Source organism: Tricharina praecox (genome assembly GCF_024521635.1).
Source record: "Tricharina praecox strain CBS 144465 chromosome Unknown BZA05scaffold_5, whole genome shotgun sequence".
Classification (NCBI taxonomy): Eukaryota; Fungi; Ascomycota; class Pezizomycetes; order Pezizales; family Pyronemataceae; genus Tricharina; species Tricharina praecox.
In genome coordinates, this window is record NW_026250407.1 from 663,019 (window position 1) to 680,608 (window position 17,590).

A 17,590-nucleotide genomic window follows, 5' to 3' on the forward strand; every position below is an offset into this window, starting at 1 on the left:
GGTCGGACAACAGCAAGATTAAGCGCCAATGTACGGGGTACGGGGTACGGACGAGAGAAAGTCTGGTGAGAGAAAACTCTGCCTTCGAGGGGGAGTATATTTCAGTTACGGGGGTTCCTGGACGCTGAAATTCTTTTTATTCTTCTCGTTCTTCTTCTTCTCCTTCTGCTTCCCCTTCTTCTTCTTGTTGTTCACTCTAGCGGTGGTGGCAGTGGAGGTGGTGGCGGCGGCGACGAGACAGCGAAAACGGCGCCTTTCCTCCGTCGCGTTCTCGAGGGAAGTGACTGACAATGGATCCAACAACAACAACAACGGCAGGGAGAACGGAGAATAAATGACGTCGAAGATGCGACGGTTATGTATAAGGCCAAACAAGCCACCGATTCGAAAGCGGTCTGAAGACGACAAAAAATGACCCGTGCGGCGAGTCAAGAACAGGAGAGAGAGGAGAGGGCAGGGGGTGGAGGGGTGGTGATGATGTTGTGCAAGCTAGTTGGTGGAGGTCATCGTACAGGCGGTAAAAAGCTGCTGGGCACAGGTAGGGATGAAGAGCAGAGGGAAGGATGGGAGGTGGAGAGGGATACGGGAAGGGTGGGGGGGGGGGGATGATTTCTGAGGCAGAGACGACGAATGACACCGATCAGGCCACAGCCTCTTTTCGGGCGCCACTGGAGCTGTATGGGATAGAACGGCAAGCTTTTGGCGGGTGCTGTCTAGTGATGCGCGGGGAAGAAGTAGGCGAACGGATTCAGGCACGGAGGCTAATGTGGGGGGACAGGAACGCGAGGCGAGGCGAGCAAACCTAGAACGTGAGGCAGGCCAGTCGAGACGAGACGAGACGAGACGAACGGGCGGGCAGGGCAAGGCGGGGGCGGGGGCGGGCGAGTTCGGGCAGGACTGGACAGGACAGGGCAGGACAGGACAGGACAGCTGGAACGAGGATAAGATGGTGGGTGTTGAGGGAGGAAGATGAGTACGATATTTGTCTGAGGAGGGGCGAAGCTGAGTCTTAGAAGAGCAAGCAAGCAAGGGCGCGCGGGAATGCGAAGAGGTGGATGATGGGGATGAGGTTACCCCCGGGAGAGACGATGTGTGTGTGGGTGTGTATGAGTGGGTGTGTGGAGGGAGGGAAGGGTGTGGAGATGAGATGATGGGCTGGCCGAACTGAGAACTGAGAACGTTCTGGACGGACAGGCACGACGATGTAGCTATGGTAGGTATCGTGGCTACGGTACTCGACATACAATGCCGTCTCCGTACGGCCGTCCGAGTAGGTGAGTAAGTACTGGGTGGTAGGTACATATCTCCACCACGAATACCGTGGCCACGACCACGACCACGACCATTGCCACCATCACTACCACCACATGCTATCCACAACAGCCAGAGACGGCAAACGAGCTTCCCGAAGAGATCGAGCGACGAAAGAGCGACGGATTGCCATGGTTGTCAAAGTACTCTATCGACTCGGAGGTGCATGGAAAACGGTGATCTGGCGTATGTAGGCAGGTAGGTACTCCATACATCTGCCTCCACGCCTACGGGGTTCGCACTCACCGTGGGGGAGACAGGTGAGTAGAGTACTATTATCATATAGTCCCCAAACCCCATCCGCAGAATTTATACCCTCCAACAGCCACTTCACGGACCAGGCCATCTTGCTCGTCTCTCTCTGGACGCGCTGATGGTGGACAAAGTTGACGATCACGGCGGACGATGGATGGACGCGGTTGTGCTGCATCTCCTGCAAGGATTGCCATCAGAGGACTCCAATTGGGAACTGTGCCCTGGCCTTGAGCTTGTGGGAGGTTTTGGTCGGAGTCCAGGTGGATCGAAGCACTCCGAGGACATGCCAACGCCAACTTGGGGACATAACTACGCACCTGGAGAGAGTGAGGACCAGATCCAAGACTACGCATGGTCGAGGGACGGGGACTGCCGTATGAACGTGTACGAGTAGAGTACCTACCGTTCACCATCACGATGTCTGCAGAAACCGCAGCAGAAGCAGAAGCAGCAGAAGCAGCAGAAACCGCAGCAGCAGCATCGTCATCACCATCAGGCGCCGCATTGGTCCATGCGCATGCAGTCAACCTCCCGACATCCCCAAACTCTGTTGGTGAACGCCAGCCATCATCATGATTCAGCACCATCATCAGCATCATCACCAGCATCATCAACCTACGTACCCGCGCAAACATGCTGTACCCGTATGTACTGTGCACACGGCACACGCAATGCACACACACGATGCCGGCTTCCTTCCTTCGATCTTCACTCACACACCGTCAGCCAGCCAGCCATTTAGCCAGCCACCAGCCAGCCAGTCAAGTCAGCCAGCAGCCATCGAAACTCGTGAAGAGCCGGGCGAACCGGCAACTCTAAATTAAAACTAAATCGCTCCATCGTGCATTCTAACTTACCTCTTACATAGGTCGCAAACGGAACCTCCGTTTGCAGGCGAGGAGCGGCTCCGGATGACTAGCCCAGCAGCGTCGAGCACCTGCTTCACCAAGGATTTTCGGTGGAGCAATTGTGGATTCCAATTCCCGATATTTACTTCGATTCGGACTAGGCCGAATACTAGAGCTGTTGCTTTAGAGTACTTTCCCAGGTACCGTAGAGCTACCTTCTCTACTCTACCTTCAGGACCTAACTACTCCTCAGTACCCGAGCAAGTACCTACCTCTTACTTCTTCACCTACGGTACCTACTCCACCGACAATGCGTACACCGGTGTGTACGCAAGTACGCAAGTACCTACTCCACCTCATTCTCCCCTGGCGTCAATGGGCCTTCAGTCTTTACGTCCGTGGTTTTTCTTTGTTTGACCGGAGAGCAGGCACGTTTCTGGTTTCGATGCAATAACAATAATTACTCGGCCGTACGTCCTACTATATGTACCACTACCAATGCCATACTCCGGTCCCTCACCGCACAACACAACGCTATGCACAGTGCAACCATCGGTCAGGTGCATCTCTCGAGTCTCCCTCGAGTAAAAAGAAAACCGAAACCCGAAAAAGAAAGTATCGCTTCGAGAGCAGTATGTATGATAGAGTGCCTAGTGCTCTGATAGCTCGCCACCCATATCTCGGGCTACCGTTCAACTAAGGACTCAACTCAACTCAACTCCACTCTACTCTAGGTAAGTACGGTAACTTCTCCACATAGTTAGAGCAACCACTTTGCCTGCAACCTTGCACTGCGCTGCGCATCCCTTGACCATGCACGACACGCTAGAGCAAGCCACAGGGTTCGGAATCCAGCACACCACCAGTTAGTTAGCCATGTCGAGTCCCCCGAGTAGAGTACCGCATCTATAACGCGGCGACTCGCGAGACCTCCTACCTAACGCCGCGGGAGAAGACACCAAGAATCTTTGCAATTCGGATACGAGGCGGGCGAAGAAGCTGGTCTTTTTTACCCCGCGTCTTGGTCGGGGTTAGCGCAGCATTCGTTAGGGAGGGTGTACCACACATGGACTCTCCTCTAGAGGATCCGCCCTCCCACACCACACCACACCACACCACACCAAGAACGAAAAAGAAGGAAGGAAAGGAAAGGGAAAAAAGACCGAAAGACTGAAACCACCCGGCCGCGGAAGCCAGACTCCAAACTCCAGGGTGACCGTGTCTGGATCTTGTTGCATGTCCTCGCCGTGCCGATATCGATCCTCCACCCCCCTCCCCAGAGAAAAAGTTACTCTATTTCCTTGCGGGTTGAGGATTCAAGCGCCGGACGTGCGCGTCGGTTCAAGCTTAGCTAAGGAAAGGAAACCTGTTGATCTGTGGCGACTCGTGAGTTGTGAGTCTCCTCGCGATATACCGGTACCAGATTGCCCGTCAGGCGGCTGTGAGTGTGAGTGAGTGTGTCCGAGAGCCCCCCGCCGGTATCCAGATTCCAGACTCTCTCTCTCTATCTCTCCCGCCCCCGCACTTCGGCCGGGAATGGGAACTCTACGGATCCCCGAGTCGTCGAGTCGTCGGGTAGGTAACCAACTCAAGACCAGCCCAAACGTGAAAAGCATTCTGGCTTTGGACTTTAGAAGTGTCCTGTCGATAAGATGTAGGTACTCGCATATATCTCCCTCCGGAAGGATCAGTACTCTAAAGTAGATGGATAGTTCGTCTGGAGTATTTCACGGGCGCTGGCTTAGGCGCACGGGAACAAAAGGGGCCTCCGCCCCCCGGGGTGGAGGGTGGAGGGGGGTGGCATCATATGAACGTTCAACGAACTCCTGCTGGCTGGCTGCAGTGCTACCTACATAATGCACCCGGAGTTACTCTACATACATGGACACTCTCTTTCCACACACATACATACCCCGCATATGCACTCGCAATATGACACAAGGATCAGCAGCAGCAGCAGGAGCAGGAGCAGGAGGGAAATAATTGCTCACACCACCACCTACCACCTACCACCACCAGCAGCAGCACCACCCTGTGAAGATTACCCGGTCAAATCCAGCTCCAGCTCCGACAGCCAGCCAGTCTGAACGGCTCCCGAAATGTGGAGAAACTATGTGCGTATGTGTATGTACGGAGGCAGAGATGTGGAGAAACTATCGATGTAGATATGTACGGGGGGCAGAATCCAGATGTGCACAGTGCACAGTGCGCTTGCCAGTACTGTTTGCATCTCTCCTGCAGCACGGCCGTTGGTTCGAGCTGTGCTGGTGCTGGTGCTGGTGCTGGTGCTGGTGCTGGTGCTGGTGCTGGTGCTGGTGCTGGTGCTGGTGCTGGCGCTGGGTGTTTGTGTTTGTGTTTGTGTTTGTGGTGTTTATGGTTGTAGTGGTGGTGCTGGTGGTGTGAGTGCAGCCGTGGTGAGGCATATGGTAAGTTGGCAACGGAGCTCCGCACATTCGTTCGAAACAATTACATACGGCCTTTGATCGAATTGGCTTTGAAAAAAGCTGGGAGGGAGATCGAACCGCTCGGGGCCGAATAGCGGTAGACTACCTACTACCTACTCGCCCGCACTGTACGGTACTGCACTGCTTCGTTCTCGTTCTAGTGTTCCACACCTTCCTCCTACCTATGTCAGTAAGTATGAGAGTAAACTACAGCTCCCCGATAACCATCTAGGTAAGATGTAGCTAACATGTACAAGTACACAAGTAAATACCCACCGAATCCGAACGGCCGCTAATGCAAGGGAGTCTTCCAGCAGCGGGAGAGGAGCCGCTACAGTAGGTATGTTGAGTAGAGTACAGTGTGGTGGTGGTAGTGGTGGTGGTGGTGGAAATTGCTCCCATCTTTTTTTTCGTTTCGGGGAAGGGTGGGCGCCACCCACCACCACCCACCACCCACCACCACTATCCTCGCCATGCCATGCCACTGCCAGGCTACCTGCCTTTGCGTCCGGTTTTGGAGCTGTTGCTTTGCTGGAGCTGTTGCTTTGCTGGAGGTGTTGCTTCTGGAGGTGTTGCTTCTGGAGGTGTTGCTTCTGCCCCCCCCCCCCCCCCCCCTCCCTCGCCCATGTATCATAGGATGTCACTCGTGCCGCATTGGAGCGGCGGAATACCTACCTTACCTAAGGAAGTATGGCAGAATCGTGGAATGGGCGAATTCGGGATGAGTGATATACCCAGAGACTAGAGTACCTATCGATGCAGCTGCGGTTCGAAACAGATCTGTGGACCTGTGGTCAGTGGTGAATCGATATCGGACGCTGGGCTGGACTGGGCTGGACTGGTGGCTGGGCTGGTATCTGGTCTGGTATGGTATCTGGTCTGGTATGGTATCTGGTCTGGCAGACTGGATTCTAGTTGCGGCCATTCCGGTTTCGGCCTTGCAGACGGGAGGTTTTCGCCGTGGAGAGACTGTGGGCAGTGAACGGCGGAGAGTGCTCGGCGGCCTCGACTCCCAGAATTTCCATTTGCATTTCTAGCGCTGTATGTAGTGTACTGTGTACCTACGCCAGCGGCGTATGTGAGTCCGTGTATATTTCTGGCAAGTTGTAGGTAGTAGGTAGCAGAGTTCGCAAGTTAATGGTCTCACCTTTCCCACCGCTTCCACCTTTCCCACCGTCTCACCGTCTCACCGATCCACTGCCCTGGGAGTAGGTCCGAAAAAGCGCGAATACCCAAGGGCGGTGGACCACGGTGGCGAGACGAATGCTATCATACCTAATATCATACCTAATATCATACCCAGTAGGTTAAGTAGGTATCGACCGCGGCGGCGGGGGCGGGGGCGGAGTGATCGGCCGCCTATTTCAAAATTCCAAGTTTCAACGCGTCCCCGTCCCCGTCGACGGTCGAGTAGGAACCTGCCCAGGTAGGATGGTTTCCGCCAGTCTGGACTCTGGATTCTGTGGTTGATGGAATGGAGGACCTCCCTCGGCCAAACAACAAGGCGTTTTCATCATAGGTACTTTCTCAGTGCTCACTTAACTGGCCTGTGCAAACTCTGGGAACGGCCGCTTTGAAGTTTGGACTCGGGGATACCGGCCGCTTGGCCCTCGCCCCCTCGCACCGACTACGGTACATCTAGAATTCCTGCACTTGTCCCCCCCTCGCCCTCGTCCACTCGCTTACTTCTCGCACACACGCACACGCACATGCTGAAAATCATGAAAAGACCATCATTCCTACTCTTCTCTAGTTACTCCACGGGTCTCGGCGATAAGCCCTTGCATACATACATGCCTATCGCTCTCGGGTCTCGCTCGCTACTCCAGTTGCCAGCACGAAAAAACCTGATGTTTACAGTTTCCGGGAATGATGTTCGCCGCTCGGTGTTCATCCCTCACCCTCATCCCTCATCCCTCATCCCTCAAGAACAGAAAAACGAAAAATGAAAAACTAGAGTAAGTAGGCATTGCCACTCAATGATAATCTGAACGTCAGGGAAAACGCTTGGGATCGTCTAACGTCCAGCTCGTGCTTCGACTCTTCGAGGGTCGTTCTTAAGATTGTCGGCTTTGGTGGGGTGGGGTGGTTGTGGGTAGGTGGTTGAAGGTTGGTCGGTAGGTGGGTTCGGACGATGTGTCAGGCCATACTCCCGGAACCGACGATTCGCACTGCACACTGCACAGTTTACAGTGCACAGTGCAGTGTGCGGCCCAAGCTTATTTCTGGAACGGCACGGTGAAGCCGGATCCGAGTGATGGAGCTGGGGCCACTCAAACTCAATGCACGCATGCGTGATGAGGTAGATGGTAGGATTCTCGTCGGGGGAACACATACGATCGAGCCCTATCCAGCCCAGTCCGCACACTGTGCCGAATCGAATCGCAATCGCAATCGCAATCGCAATAACTCCCGTGAGGTGCCGTGCATGAGTGAGACGTTGTGAAGACACATATCTCCGCCTATCCAGAATGACCAAGCTCCCTTCCTTCCTGCGAGTACGTTGCCCCTACATGTGCTCGTACATACACCGATGTAGATTTACTAGTACTAGGTAGTAGATCCAATGCAACGCGCTGATCTGCCCATCATCCGGAGCGGCGAATGACGAATGCAGCTACCTAGGCTGCTGGGTGAGTGAGTGAGGAAAGTCTGGGCGATAGGCAGCCCCAGTGCCCCGCCTTTCGGTCGGGGAGTTGACAGCTCGTCGAGTCGTGGACTTTCTTTTGCTCAACGTCCAGTTATCAACGCACTCGACTCGATCCGACTGCAGCCCCATGCATACCGTACATACGAGCAGCCAGAGCAGTTGTGAGTCGTGACTCGTACGTATCGTATGTACGCGTGGATTGATGCGATGCACATTGCTTGCGAAATGCAATACGCAGACAATCTTAAGCCTTCAAGTGCTTCCTCCTGCGTCCTCGTACTTCCTCGTGCTTCCTCCTTTCCCCGAGCAGAAACAGAAACAGAAACTTCGCTGGTAAAATGTACAATGTACGATAACAAGCCGCCCACTACCCCCCCCCCCCCACCCTTCCTTCTATTCCCTCTCGTTTTTTCTTTCGTTTTCTTTCGCCGCGGCCGAGGCCGCCTCAGGCCGCCCTTAATCAGCCTTGCCTTGCCCCCCTCCGAACCACTGGAGGTAATTACTAAATCCGGCGCCGCAAGCAAGCCGACAACCCCAACCCTTCACCAGGAATCAGCACTTGTTATCAGTACATGGCGATCCCTCCCCCCCTCCCCCCCTTCCTCCCGCCTCAATGCCTGAAGTCTTAGCGATCGGACGACTGGCCTGTGGTCAACCGCTGTGGGCGTGCGTGCGGGTGCGAGGCTATGTACCATATCCCACCCCTCTAGCACGTGCAAGTAGTCTACAGTCTACCGTACCTCCTAGTACCTTGTTCTCGAGGTGAGAGGGGGGTGGGAAAGTACCGTAATAACCGACCGGTCAGTTTGAGCAGTTAGCGCTGTTACCCGCAGGCTTGGTGCGCTTTCTAACTGGTTTACGCCGTTACACACAGGTTTTGGGGCACTTGGCGCTTAGTCAGTATCAAACTATTAGCGCATAATCCCCGTGATGTTTCTACACATGCAGAGCATCCAACTTCAGACCGATTCTTTCCAACAGACTTCCCTAACATCATCATCTTCAGTATCGCTAATGTTAGCAAACAGCTCTACAACTACATTCCGCCTACCTACTTCTTCCAGTCGCTTGCTTCTCCTGGCGTCTAGCTACTGGTTCAACTGGAACACGTACCTTTTCCCATGCGCGCTGAGAAAGTGACCGCTGAGCCTGCTGAGGATGCGTCCACTGAATCTTCCACGGGCACGCCCACCGAACCTATTAAGAGCACACCACTCAACCTGCCGAGGGCGCGCCCACTGAGCCAGGCAAAAACGCGTTCACTGAGCCTGCCATGAGCGCGCCCACCAAGTCTGCTGCTGAGGACGCGTCAACTGAGTCTGTCAAGAGCGCGCCCACTGTGCCTTGTAGACATCTTTGACGAGCGATCAGTCCGATATTGTTATCTTCATCACTGTCGTTGTCAGGAGCATATTCAGCCGTAGATGTAAGAACAAGAGCTGCGAATTCTGATAAGAATCTGTCGGCGTGTGCTATTTTCGTAGGAAAGGTGGCCTAGTTGTTCTCCATTATGGTTTCCGTGATTTCTTTCGACTTGATCTTTGTCGAATGTACTGCAACTCTCTACATCTGCCATTCCCACGATGCTTCAGGAGTTTCAGCCGCACTAACCTCATCGACTGATGTTCTACTGCTGCGCCGGCGCTAACTCGATTCACGCTAGTGCACGCTTCATGGCGCTAAATCCATTTCACTGACCGGTCAGTTATCTGAGATAATACGGTTGTGTTGAGAGATGGAGATGGAGCTGAGCTGAGTACCGTATCTCGACTCGCAGACTGAAGGCAGTCATTGACCAACGGTAACCACATAACCATCCACGACCAGTCCGCTCAGCCTTCAGGATTCAGTGCCGGTGCGGTGCAGTGCAGCTGGGCTTGCATACACGCATACCTACACGCATACCTACACGCATACCTACACGCATACCTACACGCATACCTACACGCATACCTACACGCATACCTACACGCATACCTACACGCATACCTACACGCATACCTACACGCATACCTACACGCATACCTACACGCATACCTACACGCATACCTACACGCATACCTACACGCATACCTACACGCATACACGCAGCTTGCATATATGGCTTGCATATGGCTTGCACAATGCACACATACTCTACATACCTACACACGACTCACGAGGAGAGGACTCAGAGGAATCCCGTCTTCTCTCGGTTTGCACCGGGTGAGAAGTCGAGTAACCACAGTACCTACAGTACCCAAGTATCTACATACACAAGTGCTTACCTAGTACCTAGCTGAACCGTTGAACTTTGCCGGAGCGTGGTGCCGGCCTCGACCTCGGCCGATGTGTTAGTGACTCGGTGCCTAGTGCCGAGAGCTCAGGTGGCGATTCAATCGCCTCGCCTCGCCGGTTGCAGACTTGCAGTTGGGGAGGGAAGGGATGGGATGGGATCGACGTGCGGATACGGATACGGATGCGGATGCGGACATTCCTACGTACATAGCCACATTGTGGCGCCAACATGGGGGCGGCGGAGGGGAGGGGACTCGGAGGAGGGGTGTGAGATTGGATGATGATCTCGTTGAGCTCGAGTACTGTAGGTATGTAAGCACGGTCTTCCATCGGCCGTGGTCTTTCCTACGGTACGGTATGGCCTAGCCGGCCGGGGTGTTTGGGCGTAACCTTTGTCCGTGAAAATAGCACATACCTTATATCTCATACCTGGCGGTGGTGGCCACGGGAAAGACAACCGGGGACTTCTCACTAGGTTTTCGCGCGGCGACGCCTCCACGGGACGGAATTTATGTTTATCAGCGCAGCTCTCTCTCTAGCACTCGTCAATAGCTTAGTTTAACCTTGCGAGTGGTAGTTATCTAGCACCAAGCACCAAGCATCAAGCACCAAGCACCAAGCACCAAGCATCAAGCATCAAGCATCCACAAGGTACCGGTACCTTGTAAGCGGCCACGGTCGGTCGGTCGCTCCGCTCGAATCCCGTACATACATACCTTCATACATACAAATACTGATATACCGGTAGTTACTAGTCGTCATGGCATTGAATTTGAGCTCGCTCGGAGAAGCATCTCCGCGGCTCCAGTCTGAACCTCGTCCACGGAGACCTCATGACTACGGCTAGACCCCTGTGCCCACATCGTGCCCGTGCCGGAGGCCCGGAGTCAATATCCGCATATCGATCCCGAACCCGATACCGTTACCGACACTCCATAGGTACGGTCGGTACCGAACGCCGACGGCTCCGGACAGCGCTAGGTGCTCCGCACTAACAGGCTAACAGCCCTACCCGCCAAGCCGCATGGGCTCCCTCCTTCCTCCATGACCATTGGCACGCAACCTGCTCACCAAGAATCCAAGATGGATTGGTGATGGTGGTCTTGAAGGGGTTTCCACTGTGAGGTTTGTTTCAGGCTCATGTCAATGAGCATGGCTACCCTACCTACCACTGTAAGTATCGTCTGGATGAACTTGACGTTTGCTCAGGATCACGACTATGTACGGTACTACGGGTATGTAGTGAGACTTCGGAAAGATAGTCCATGTACCTGTGGCGGGCGGGCTTAGGATCGAGGATTGTGCTGATGGGCCGTGATTCGTGAACATGCGTCTCATGGCCAAGTATGTATAAGTAGGCCTCTACGTGCCCCAGCCTCTACTGGAGCAAACTCACACCACCCGGCCGGGAGGAAACGGAGCCATCCCACCAACCAACGGGAAGCCCACAGTGCACACTAGGTACTCGCCACCACTTCGAGCTAACTAGTACATAGAACGCGCGCATTTGGCTAGCTGGTCTCCTGGGCACCGGTTTTGCGACCGGCGAGTGCTGGTGGAGGGTGTTCGAACTTCAATGTCGTGTCATGTAGTATCAATCGGTGTCGGTAGTGCCGAGCGGTACTATCTAGTACATACGGTGTATTTTTTTTTACGTACAATACATACGGTGAGTTCAGGCTTGTTTCGTTCCGTTGGACCACCAAACTCTGGTTACTACCTATTACCTATAGCGCCCCAAGAAGGCACTGTAAATGTCTCTGGTCTCTGGTGGATAGAGTATCTCCACTCCACTCCACTCCACTCCACTCCACTCCGCAAGTCAACGTGGTATCATACTCTGCGGAACTCGAACCGGATCCTCGAAGCATGTAGAGTAGTCCAGAGTAGTCAGACGGTTCCAATCACGATTGCAGGCAGCCAGCCAGAGCTGTCACTTCCCCGCACCCGCACCCGCAATGGTTAGTACTCATATACTGGTAGTACCAGTAGAGTAGATAGTACCAGCAGATAGTACTAGTATGTACCTGATCGCTGCTCCATCTCCGCCAGCTAGGTGGCTACCGGTATCAATGTGCTCTACTCTATTCCACACGGTGAAACATAGCTTCACGGTGAAACATATCACTTCACGGTAGTATAGGTATTAGGTACTATGATAGGTACCGGCGACGTGTCGTTTCTCGAATCGAGCCACTCCAAGTGTCCAAGTGTCCAAGCCAATGCCAATATGTACATATGCCCACCAAAACGGCCCCGGCCCGGGTCCGGCGAAGCCCGATTGAAGACTCGAAGGTGGCGCAGCCTCGCCTCTCTTTCCCTCGCTTCGCAGGTCGAATCCTAACTCGAACTCGAACTGACATGGGAGTATGGGCGAGAGTTCCGGCGAGTCCGTTTTCGCCCTGTCACCAATCACCAGTCACCAGTCGCCAATCGCCTTGGAACATGGTCGCACCCACCCTCCACCTTCAAACATCCCAGGTCGGTACTTACATAACGGTTACTTTACTTACTTTACTTACTTTACTTACTTTACTTACTTTACTTACTTTACTTACTTTACTTTACTCCGCGCAGTATCCGTTATCGGCTTTGATGGACTATTGGGCCGTTGGGGCCTGGAGGTTTCTGCCTTATGTAGTTATGCATGGATGTGTTCGGAAGTCCATCTCCAGAATCTTCAGACTCCAGACTCCGGAGACCAGAGTGCGCTGCTAGTTGGTGACTGGAACTGGTGACTGGTGACTGGTGACTAGTGACGGGGTGGGCGGCGGGAGAGCTGACGAGTCAGTCTGTCGGTCTTGTCAGTCCGCCAAAGAAAAAGCTAGGGGAACGGCAGCAGGGATGGCGACGGGCGCGGGCGATTGCGAGAGCCGGATTGGTTGGCTGGCTGGCTAGTTCTTTGGGTCTTTGGTTCTTTGGTTCTTTGTTCGGCAGAGGGGGGGCTAAGGGAGGGAGGGAGGGAGGAATCATGATTTGCCTATGGTCGTGCGCCCGCTCATGCTCGTGCTCGTGCTCGTGCTCGTTCCTTGCCCTGCCCGGCGGATAGGAGCAGGGAATATTCTGGTGGTGGTGGTGGTGGTGGTGGTGGTGGTGGTGGTGGTGGTGGTGGTGGTGGTGGTGCTGCTGCTGCTGCTGCTGCTGCGTGCTGCGCGCATCGTTCGTCATAGTGATGGTGGTGCTGCTATGCTAGGTATGCTGTGCTGCCTCCGCCACAGCAGTGAGCACAGCATACATAGCACAAGTTGGCAGTTGATCGCTGAGTGGCTGGATACTTCTCCTTCAGACTTCTGCTAGTGAACTCACTAGTTTATCCACACCACGCGTTGATTTAGAGTGAATCGCTTGGGTGTCATGCTATGCGGCTTCGTTGCACTTGCGCCACTTGGCACGCTGCTGCTGCGAGGGAGTGAGTGAGGCATGTGGCGAGCCATACACTCGCAGTCAAGGCGTCGCACCATCCACGGCCACGGGGAACGCGGACGATAAGCTCGCAGTCAGTGGTAGGCAGCGATGCATGTGTGCTTACGTACACCCCTCCGTCGTGGAACTGACGAGGGATCGAGAGAGAGAGAGAGAGAGAGAGAGAGAGAGAGAGAGAGAGAGCAAGCATTCTTTCCTTTCCTGTCCTTTCCTTTCCTGTCCTTTCCTTTCCTGTCTTTCCTTCCCTTCCTTTCCTTCCCTTCCTTTCTTTCCCTTCCTTTCTTTCCCTTCCTTTCTTTCCCTTCCTTTCCTTTCTTTTCTTTTCTTTTGGCTGGAACCTGGAAAAGAAACGAAAAGAAAAGAAAAGAAAAAGAAAGCCTTGGACCTGTCCCATCCACCCACCCAACAATGGCATTCTTTCTTTTGTTTGTCCGCCCGTCAGTCAGATCGCGCTGCCCATTCATCGGTAATGGAGTGAGAACTTTGGTACTTGAGTATCATCATATGTACCAGGTAACCACCTCATACTAGAAGCAGGAATAGTTACTAGATTAATCCCATCTTGGCCGACTGGGCGGTGGAATGCGCCACAAAACAACGAAGCTGGCTGCCAGCTGCCATCAAGCTTTCTCCAGATCGAGCGTGAGTAAGAATATCTGCCCATCTCGCGGCCGTCACGCTCCGAGTTCGCCGTGTCGGTAGGTCTTTGCCCCCGGGAAATCGCAACGATGAAACAATAAACTCCCTCCGTTCCCCCCGATCCCTCCGATCCCTCCCGCGTCGTCGTCGCCGCCGTGGAGGAGAAGGTCCGAAGGAGGAGAGTGAAAAGGCTACATACCTGGGTGTAACGACGCGAGGTCGATGGAATGCACTTCCGGCCCCTGCCAGATCTCTCGGCCAATGGGAAAAGCAATTGCGGGCTGGGGACTTACTTTTGGCAGCTGCACGGCCTTGCTTGGGGATGAGATCATAGTTAGGGAAGGAAGGAAAAGCCGTGCACCCACAACAACACAACCACAACACAACACCCAGTAAACTCTCCTTCTCTTGTTGTTGTGCCTACATGCCTCCCGCGCGCCGACTCACCATTGGCTCGCCCGCCCCAATGGCCGGTGGAACGAGCAGGCAAGGTACGGGCTAGTTACTCTATGTATTCGAATCTGCTTACTCGACTTTACTCAATGTACCAACTACCCGCACGCTCTATGTAGAGTCTCTGGTACGTTGGTAACGGGCGACATGTATCTTCTATCTCGGGAATTCCCCGTCCAGCAGCCGAACTGGCTACATCAGATTGCAGCTACCTTCTGTCCCACAGAATGTGCCGGCTCCGATTTGCCCTGATATTCCTCCTCGAGTCAACTCAAAACTCGCACTACCTCCTTGTCCTTGTCTCTTGGCTGCCTTCCCGCAGCTTCGACAAGAAAGTACAAAAGCCCTCGACGACACCTCATATCGAAAAACCCCTAAATCACTCTGCCACTCGGACCTCGAGCTGCCCCACCCTCCCATCCATCCATCCTTCCTTCTAGCCTTCAAAAAGTCACCCTCGGAGGATCCAGGAAGCCTTGTGTACCCCACAGCGAAATCCCATTGCCCCACAATTCTCTTAGCCAACAGCTTCCAGCCCTTAGTGCTATCTTGTATCGCCCCCCGCCTGTCTATCAGTCATCAATCCTCCCGCTGTTTTCCGTGCAGCCTCCGGACACCAGTCAGGTCTTAAACCCCCCCTCCCTCCCCTTTCGCACCCAGCACTACAATGATGGAGACTCTCGTCCTCCCCGTCTCTCCTCCACAACTCTCGTCAACCCCAAATTCACTGTCCGAATCATCCTCTCCTGCCACATCAATGGATTCACAGGGTAGCCCCCGAAGACTCCCAGCCTACCTGGACGCCTTTCGTGCTCCCACCGTCACCTTCAGGTCCGCACCTCCCAGCGGCAGCAATAGCAGCAGCAATTACCGCTCCGAAATAATCCCAAATTCCCTCTATCCAGCGTCGAGCGATGCAGCGCAGGACGCAGCAATGTCCCCGCGGACGATGCCACTGTCCTTCAGCAACCTCTCAGTGCACGAAGCCGACACCGCCTCCACCAGCGGGACATCGACATCACCGTCCCGCCTGGCGGGCAGCCCCATGTTGATATTCCGCAAATCGTCGGTGCACTCGGCCACCTCGCACGCGCACTCGCCCATCTACAGCACGTCACCCCTTCGCCACCGTCGCCAATCCGTCGACTTTGCCCTGTCCCCGTCGAATCCCAAATTCTTGGCTCTCAACACGTCCAACCAGGAACTGCACGCCCCCAACGACAACGAACCGTACTCCCCAACGAACTCGGCCCACTCGGCCCACTCGGCCCACTCGTTCGAAACCGACCCCATATTCCCCGGAGGACTGGAGGAGGAGGGCGAGCAGATCTGTCCGAGACACCATCACCGCCAATCGGTCTCTTCGACCATCTCGATAACCTGCTCCTCGCGGTCCCCGTCCGTCGTCTCGGACGACGATGGCAACGCCGCCGCAGGCGAGGGAGAGATCGAGGCCACCATCCCCATGGAGCCGATGGCACCCAGCATGCTAGTGCCGCTCGTCGACCGCAACGAGGAAATGGCGGACCTCCTGGGCCACCACGCGAATGCCGCGTGGGTCAAGCTCGTGCAGGGCACCATCGGCGCCGACGTCTACAGCTCGCAGTGCGTGCCCCTGTGGACCGCCACGAGCCGTCGTGAGATGTCCGATTCAAAGTGGTTGAAGAAGTCCAAGAACCTGCTCGAGACCAAGGGCTGTGGCGGCATCTGCGATGGCAGGCTCTGGAACGAGTTCTGTGGCATGGTCGGTTGGGATATGAGCTCGCCGCTTCATGGTGAGGGGAGGGACGACGGGGATAGGATGCTGCGCAGCAGGGGCAGCCGCGATAGCCTCGGCTCTACCTCTAGCGGGAAGATGAGCTCCATCATTGAGGAGATGGAGGAGGAGTCATTGCACGCCGAGTGATCCACATCCACATCACTGTTTTGAGTTTCTTTTCTTTTCTTCGAACTTGTTCTTTCTTCTTGGGTACCTGTTAATCTCCTACCATGGAAATGTACGATGAATATGTGATTGTACCTTTTTCTTTTCTTTTTACCCTTTTTTTCTTTTTATTTTTTTATATTCTTTTTTATTTTTGGTATGCGGCGTCCCTGGGTGTTTCCTTTTTTCCCCTCTTACCCTTCTCCTTTTCTTTTGTGAACCCAGCATGGACTGAAGGAGTACTCAATCGTTTTTTTTCGGTTTCTTTTGGCTTTTGGTTTCTGGCTTTTGGTTTGCTGCGGGAGGTTAGTTACTGCCGCTGGGCCGTTGTTTTTCTGCACTCGTTCTCCGTTCACGGTTCATTCGTTTGACCGAGGAGTAAAAGGTAGATAGATACAAGCATATTCTTTTGACACCTTTTAACTTTGGGTATCGATGATAAAATGCGAGTGAAGTGATGAGATGTGAAGTGAAGTTGTGTACAGCTCTGGGGATTTCATCGCAGACACTACTCTACTGAGGCTGCGACACACACCCGCCAGGCCCGCCTCCGTGAACTCTGGTAACAGCATTCTCACAGCACTGCTCAGTGTTCAGCCAACGAGCGTCCCCGCCTAGGTACACTACACCCGGCACTGGACACTGCTTCACGCGACGCCGCTACGGGGGGTTGGGGTTGAGGGTTGGAGGTTTCTTCCTCGTTCCTCGAAGCGGAGCTGTGGAGACCATCACGGCCAAAAAAAAACCAAAAACCAAATAACACAGTCCTCAACCACCGCCGCCCGCCGTCATCATGAAGCCCGTAAGCCGGCGACATGTCCGTTTCTTGTTCTTGTTCTTGACGTCTTGCCAGGCGATTTGAAGGAAGCCCACAGAATATCACTCGGCACTCGGAGAGTCGGAGGTCGAACCCGGAACCGAAACCGGAACTGGAACCGAAACCGGAGCCAACCAACCCACCCAGCGGCTCGTAGGGGCTCGGATGTTCCTGGCACTTCCAGCGGCTTAGGTACTGGGATATACTGGGATATACTGGGATATAACGATACTAGCAACTGGTATCGAACCATGAGGCGTGAACGGGACGGGCCGGGGGATGAACTGGAAGGGATGGATGGACCAGAAGGCATGAACCTGAAGGAGTGGATGAACCTGAAGGAGTGGATGAACCAGAAGGGATGGATGAACCTGAAGGAGTGGATGGACTTGAAGAGATGAACCAGAAGGGATGAACCAGAAACCAAAAGCCTGAAGACTGAAGCCTGAAGGGGTGGATGGATAGGTAGGTACTTAGGTTTATGATAGGTAAACAGTGGTAAAAATCCAGCCGTGGGCGGTGGAAGTGGAATTGCAAGACTATGTAAGG

At 54.2% G+C, this 17,590-nt stretch overlaps 5 protein-coding genes across 5 annotated transcripts; 3 read left to right on the top strand and 2 right to left on the bottom strand.

Moving 5' to 3' along the window:
* Positions 1 to 308: 308 nt before the first annotated feature.
* On the bottom strand, positions 309 to 1,611 carry BZA05DRAFT_218612 (uncharacterized protein). Its single transcript, XM_051479690.1, has 2 exons — positions 1,442 to 1,611; positions 309 to 1,386 (listed from the first exon to the last, which is right to left on the bottom strand). The coding sequence occupies exons 1-2, from the start codon at positions 1,442 to 1,444 to the stop codon at positions 490 to 492; spliced, it is 900 nt and encodes a 299-aa protein (XP_051342033.1). The 5' UTR covers positions 1,445 to 1,611; the 3' UTR covers positions 309 to 489.
* BZA05DRAFT_218549 (uncharacterized protein) lies at positions 1,447 to 2,416 on the bottom strand. The gene has a single exon (XM_051479689.1). The coding sequence runs from the start codon at positions 2,199 to 2,201 to the stop codon at positions 1,590 to 1,592; it is 612 nt and encodes a 203-aa protein (XP_051342034.1). The 5' UTR covers positions 2,202 to 2,416; the 3' UTR covers positions 1,447 to 1,589.
* A 2,187-nt stretch (positions 2,417 to 4,603) lies between these two features.
* BZA05DRAFT_442500 (uncharacterized protein) lies at positions 4,604 to 5,154 on the top strand (the record flags this gene model as incomplete). Its single annotated transcript, XM_051486757.1, has 2 exons — positions 4,604 to 4,756; positions 5,116 to 5,154. The coding sequence occupies 2 exons, from the start codon at positions 4,604 to 4,606 to the stop codon at positions 5,152 to 5,154; spliced, it is 192 nt and encodes a 63-aa protein (XP_051342035.1).
* A 6,733-nt stretch (positions 5,155 to 11,887) lies between these two features.
* BZA05DRAFT_218659 (uncharacterized protein) lies at positions 11,888 to 12,538 on the top strand. Its single transcript, XM_051479691.1, has one exon. It carries the CDS (start codon positions 12,024 to 12,026, stop codon positions 12,501 to 12,503), a length of 480 nt encoding a protein of 159 aa, XP_051342036.1. The 5' UTR covers positions 11,888 to 12,023; the 3' UTR covers positions 12,504 to 12,538.
* Positions 12,539 to 14,556: 2,018 nt separating this feature from the next.
* BZA05DRAFT_389755 (uncharacterized protein) lies at positions 14,557 to 16,429 on the top strand. Its single transcript, XM_051482804.1, has one exon. The coding sequence runs from the start codon at positions 14,968 to 14,970 to the stop codon at positions 16,204 to 16,206; it is 1,239 nt and encodes a 412-aa protein (XP_051342037.1). The 5' UTR covers positions 14,557 to 14,967; the 3' UTR covers positions 16,207 to 16,429.
* Positions 16,430 to 17,590: the final 1,161 nt, after the last annotated feature.